Source organism: Ascaphus truei, chromosome 21 (assembly GCF_040206685.1).
Source record: "Ascaphus truei isolate aAscTru1 chromosome 21, aAscTru1.hap1, whole genome shotgun sequence".
In the NCBI taxonomy this organism is placed as follows: Eukaryota; Metazoa; Chordata; class Amphibia; order Anura; family Ascaphidae; genus Ascaphus; species Ascaphus truei.
In genome coordinates this window covers 4,612,290-4,618,289 of record NC_134503.1, presented here as the reverse complement: position 1 = coordinate 4,618,289, position 6,000 = coordinate 4,612,290, and the positions used below count along the sequence as shown (strand labels likewise).

General features: G+C 49.7%; 1 protein-coding gene across 2 annotated transcripts; it reads left to right on the top strand.

The window, feature by feature from the left end:
* The first annotated feature begins 2,522 nt into the window (after positions 1–2,522).
* On the top strand, positions 2,523–5,774 carry ZDHHC12 (zDHHC palmitoyltransferase 12). 2 transcript variants are annotated; one of them, XM_075578608.1, is made up of 5 exons: positions 2,523–2,688; positions 3,653–3,789; positions 3,922–4,011; positions 4,296–4,459; positions 4,997–5,774. In XM_075578608.1, the coding sequence occupies exons 1-5, from the start codon at positions 2,592–2,594 to the stop codon at positions 5,310–5,312; spliced, it is 804 nt and encodes a 267-aa protein (XP_075434723.1). In that variant the 5' UTR covers positions 2,523–2,591; the 3' UTR covers positions 5,313–5,774. The 2 variants fall into 2 exon arrangements, with proteins under 2 accessions (XP_075434723.1, XP_075434722.1); XM_075578607.1 differs by having other exon boundaries at positions 2,528–2,688; positions 4,293–4,459.
* The last annotated feature ends 226 nt before the right edge of the window (positions 5,775–6,000 follow it).

The window sequence follows — 6,000 nt, the reverse complement described above, 5'->3', positions numbered from 1 at the left end:
CTGACGGAGGCTGTCGGTCTGTTACAGGCAGTAGCTGCAGGTTTGGGGGGGCTCTGACGGAGGCTGTCGGTCTGTTACAGGCAGTAGCTGCAGGTTTGGGGGGGCTCTGACGGAGGCGGTCGGTCTGTTACAGGCAGTAGGAGCAGGTTTGGGGGGGCTCTGACGGAGGCTGTCGGTCTGTTACAGGCAGTAGGAGCAGGTTTGGGGGGGCTCTGACGGAGGCTGTCGGTCTGTTACAGGCAGTAGGAGCAGGTTTGGGGGGGCTCTGACGGAGGCTGTCGGTCTGTTACAGGCAGTAGGAGCAGGTTTGGGGGGTGTCACAGTCTGACGGAGGCTGTCGGTCTGTTACAGGCAGTAGGAGCAGGTTTGGGGGGTGTCACAGTCTGACGGAGGCTGTCGGTCTGTTACAGGCAGTAGGAGCAGGCTTGGGGGGTGTCACAGTCTGACGGAGGCTGTCGGTCTGTTACAGGCAGTAGCTGCAGGTTTGGGGGGGCTCTGACGGAGGCGGTCGGTCTGTTACAGGCAGTAGGAGCAGGTTTGGGGGGGCTCTGACGGAGGCTGTCGGTCTGTTACAGGCAGTAGGAGCAGGTTTGGGGGGGCTCTGACGGAGGCTGTCGGTCTGTTACAGGCAGTAGGAGCAGGTTTGGGGGGGCTCTGACGGAGGCTGTCGGTCTGTTACAGGCAGTAGCTGCAGGTTTGGGGGGGCTCTGACGGAGGCTGTCGGTCTGTTACAGGCAGTAGGAGCAGGTTTGGGGGGGCTCTGACGGAGGCTGTCGGTCTGTTACAGGCAGTAGCTGCAGGTTTGGGGGGGCTCTGACGGAGGCTGTCGGTCTGTTACAGGCACTCGGCAGCAGCACTGGCTTCAGTTATATGCAGCAGAACAGCGCTGAGCTGAAGGCGGCCCTGGCAGAGCACATGACTTCTGTGCGTAACCTTAACGAGCGCATGGAATCCCTACAGATAAGCACCATGCTCTTTCTACAGGTAAGTGTGTGTGTGTGTGTGTGTGTGTGTGTGTGTGTGTGTGTGTGTGTGTGTGTACATACAGAGAATGAAAACGTGAGCCACAAAATCCTCGCTCTAAATGATATAACTCCATATATATGCAGCGATTATTCTCTGTGTGCATAAAGCAGTGGGATGTTCTGCGGCTATGACATTGAGTTAACCTCATGTGGTGTTTTAACTATGGGTTTTTGTAATAAAACCCAGTGACATTTTACTGAAGAGTTTTGTGGCTATTGCAATGGAAATAGTCTATTTGAAAAAGTATTTTTTCCCCTCAATTAGTACAACATAGAGATTGCATAAACATTTTAAAGATAGTCCCTATACAGATTTGTCATTATGTCCCAAAGGACTTTACTCACTCCCATGCCCACTGCATCCTGATCCACGTATTGGCTTTGCCTCTTGCAGATGAACACAAAGCTCAGGATGTGTGTGACCCAGCGGAGCTCCAGACGGAACCAGTACAGCATGCGGCCTCAGTTCTGCGATGACACCCAGTCTGGACTTGGCTGGAATCCGGTGCGGCCACGAAGGAACAGTGACGCAGCCTCCGAGATGTCATGTGCCTGGTGACAGGGTGACACTGCCTCTTCTGCCCACTTTCACACAACTCTTTCACACCCTATTAAACCCTGGGGGGGTATTTGAAACAAGCACACACACACACAGTGAGATACAGTGGTCTGCCTATCATAATGCAGCGTGCTTCAAACTAACCACAGGGAAATAAAGATGTTATATTTGCAGCACAGCTTGTTGTGTATTAATGATGTATTGCTAATTAATGTTTACAAGGATTTGTTATAGTGGCTTAATACAAGGAGTGGTACTGGCTCTGATTTAAAAAAAAAAAAAGAGAGAACTTAATTCATTAATTAAACATTGGGGCAAAACTCTTGGGACTGTATTTTACCAGCTTCACAATGTAGAATCAGCGACCAAGGTCAAACTGATGATTCTGAAAGCTAAACTGTCTCCGAGGGGGTCCACTGACTAAAGGAAACTAAAACTGAACCCCCCTGTGTGCTGATGTGTATGTCACTGCCCCGGTTGTGTGTGACACAGACACAATGCAAACTGCATACAACTGTACAGGGCTCTGAGTCCCATTGGGAGAAAAGTGCTATATAAATAATAATCTTATTAAAGTTATTATTATTAAGAAATCATTCATTTTATTTTGTTAAAAAGAAGTGGAACTGTTGTCTTTTGCATGCAGGGAGAGCAGTGATACTCAGCACCATCCTATAGCACCACATGCAGAGCCTGTTCAATAACACACACCCTGCTCAGGGTCACAAACCTGCAGTACCAGGGCCCGTGAGAAGGACCCTGGGGCTTCACCTAAAAGAACCAATCTGCTCTCAGGAAGATCTCAATCCGGGCCAATCAGCGGCGCTAGCGCTGTTACCATGGAGCAACACTTCCGCGTTCCACGGGCTCAGAAGCACTTCCGCGTTCCACGGCCTCAGACGCGTTTCCGTGTTGGCAGCTGAGGAGGGAGAAGCGGGGAAGGGGCGGGGGCCCGGGAGAAGCGGAGAAGGGGCCCGGGAGAAGCGGAGAAGGGGCCCGGGGGCAGCATGTTCCACAATGTATTCAGCGCCGGCTTCCTGGTGAGGACGGTGCACACGGTGCTGACCTGGGCCGTGACTCTGGTGCTGTTCCTGCACGACACCGGTGAGCACCGAGCACGGGAGGTGCCTTATTGTATTAACCCCTCAGCTGCCAGAGGAGCCTGTAACCTTCACTTTCCACTGATATTGGGCCATGCCCCTCTGGCGGCCAAGGGGTTAATTGGGCATTGTATGAAACCCTTGGAAAGACATGTGGTGCATAGTTGGCCCCCAGTGCAATGTGCTGCTGCTCCCTCCAGCACTGCAGGGATAGTGATTCCGAGTATCTGTACACATCCAAACTCTCTCTCCTCTCCTCGTTCAGGGAGACAATCGAATAAAGATCTTTAGAGCCCGGCGGTGCCAGACATGCTGAGCGATGTATTTATGCCAGTTTTGCAGCCGAGAGACTTTGATACCTTTGAATAGCATTGTGGGTGCGCATGGAAAGGGTGGGTAGTTAAAGATTTGCAGAGGGCGATTCCTTTTGCGTGTCGCTTTTCTAAAGCAAGCGATGCATAATCATATTCAGTACAGCAGAAAGTTAAAGGCGCGATTCCCAATGTTTTTATTTCATTTCCCGAGTTTAACCGTATTAATTCCAGCTTCAGGGACCCCTTGGTTCCTGAGATACCCCCGGTACCATGCCCTGCTGGGAATACAAAATGGAGTTTTAAATCTACCGTTGCACACAGCCCAATAGGAAGACGCAACTTCACCCACGTGATTTAAGTACCAGGATGTACTGGCAGCACCTTCTGATCTATCTGAGGAAGTAGGGGGTCCCCAGAGCCACAGTTCCCACACTGGAGACACAGACCACCCCCGTTTTCCCACTTATGATGGGGGGAAAAAAGGGAGGACTGTTTACTTGGAATGGTCATTTGATTTCTCAAAGTAGTGCCGTGTAAATGAGTGCTGTGCAGTTGCAGCTATAGGGAGCTGGTGCCTGCATTAAGACTGCCGTATAAGAGCTGACGAGATTAGCACTATGTGACTACGTTCCGGCTTACTGGATTCTTTTGCAGATCTTCGGCAGAACGAGGCACGCGGGAAGCTGCTGCAGCCTTTGGCATTCGTGTCTCTGGTTCTGTGCTCTGTGCTGTTGTACTTTGTCGTGTCTCTGATGGACCCAGGTTATGTGCTCTCTGACTGCGATATGACGGTAACACAATGCGTTCGCCATTCATAGTATTCAGATCCCATTTTATTTATATGGCGCTAACCACGGACGCAGCGCTTCCCCACATTATTGTAATTTATTGATATTGTTGAACTTCGTGTTCTACGTTTGCAGGTTTTTGCGACAGGTGAGGAGCAGGAGGTGATGATCCCGCAGCCCCCGAGCCCTGTGCGTGTGCATCGCTGCGGATACTGCATGCTGCAGGTAGGGCTCATCTGTGCTGCACCCCGAGACGTGATCAACACCTTGTAAAGTTATCTCTGCCGCACAAAGACCGCACTATTAAGTGAAAGGATACAAGGCCTCCTTAACGTGGCAGCCCGTGCTGATCGCCATTTGGTCCCATTTTATTTTTGCAACTTATTTTAAGAAATCACTTCTTGCAGGGGGGGGGGGATTGAAATTTGCTGTACCGCTGTTACATTCAGGGATGTCACATTAGGTCCTGCTTTCTGATAGGCACAGCTCTGTTTCCTATTACACAGCAGCCAATGAGAGCCAGGCACTGCCAGGCCTGTCAGCACTGTGTGCGTCGATATGACCATCACTGCCCCTGGATCGAGAACTGCGTGGGAGAGCGAAACCACCGGCTCTTCATCCTGTACCTGAGTGTTCAGCTAATCGTCCTGCTCTGGGCCTTTCAATTAGCCTGGTAAGAGAAGATACGAAACCTCTTATGCTACGCATCCCAGGGATCTCTACCCTTCTACTGTTAAATACAATCTACAGGGGGGGGATTCACAAAGCTCCGATAACTGATATCAGAGCGTGATCAGCGTCAACTACAAGTTACTCGAATGGCAGTCGCTGCCAATGCAGCTCCAGTGTCCATTAGCTTTGTGAACACCCCCTATGTCTGTCGCTGAGTTATAACCTGTAGCAAGGAGTTTAAACCAGTAGCAGAGGGGTGAAATCCTTCAAATCCCAAGCTTTGAACTTTCTATAGGAGTGCTGTTGGGGTGTGACCTTGTAAACATCAGTGCCATAGCATGCATGTACCTTAATGACTGTGTGTATGGGGTGAGCTTTGTGTGGCTTCTGCCTTGTTAACCGTGAGAGTTTGGCTCTATCAGTGCGAGGAGGAGGTAATTAAGCTCACCAGGTGTTGAACATGGACATGTTGTTACCATCATGACATCACCGGCAGGAGGCAGCGGCAGTATTGACACAATATGTGCTGCTTTTGCAGGTCCGGCTTCCTGTTTGAAGCTACGTGGAACGATTGGCTGCGGATTAACCTCTTCCTGCTGCTGGCCTTCGTCCTCGTCATCATCTTCACAGCGGTGGTGTCGCTGCTGCTGGTATCGCACCTGTACCTCATCTCCTGCAACGTCACCACGTGGGAGTTCATGTCCCACCACCGGATCGCCTACCTGAAGCACCGTGACGCGGACGCTAACCCCTTTGACAAGGGCATCGCGTGCAACCTCTGGCGCTTCTTCTGCGCGTGTGGCACGGTGGCCTGGGAGCGGATTTATTTCCGGGAGGCATACAATACAATATAAATATCACGGGTGCAACCACATCGTGGGGGAGGGGAGCAGAGACTGGAGGAACATTCTCCTGGGAATTAACTAAAAAGAGGAACGTCTTAACTTCTTTAGCACCAGTCGTCGCTGGCTACTCTGGTTGTGAAGGGTTTAAAGGTGGTGTGTAGATTCCCCTTATTTTTAGCTCAGTTTTGCAACAAAGAGCTGCTTCGAGTTGTAAATATGAAATGCAGGAGACACGAGCCTGTCCAACAAGGAGCTTAAAGATACAGGAGCTAGTTATATTCCTAACAATATTGGTGTGAAACTGTTCACACTCAACCAGGGGAGAGAGACTCCCACCAAAATACACATTTCTAATTGCCCTCATCTCAGGCACATTTACCCGCGGGGGAAAAGACAGTTAATGCACTAATGTCTGTCCAGATCTTTCTATTTTTTTTGTACCTAGTTCTAGTAATAAAATGTTAAATATTTTTTTTTTCTATTGGTGGGAATGTTTATACATAGTTACACAGTTACATAGTTACATAGTAGATGAGGTTAAAAAAAGACGTACGTCCATCAAGTTCAACCTATGCTAAATTTAGACAACAGATACTTTATCCTATATCTATACTTGCTCATTGATCCAGAGGAAGGCAAACAGAAAACCCCAGTGACATATCATCCAATGATATCTCAGGGGAAAAATTAATTCCTT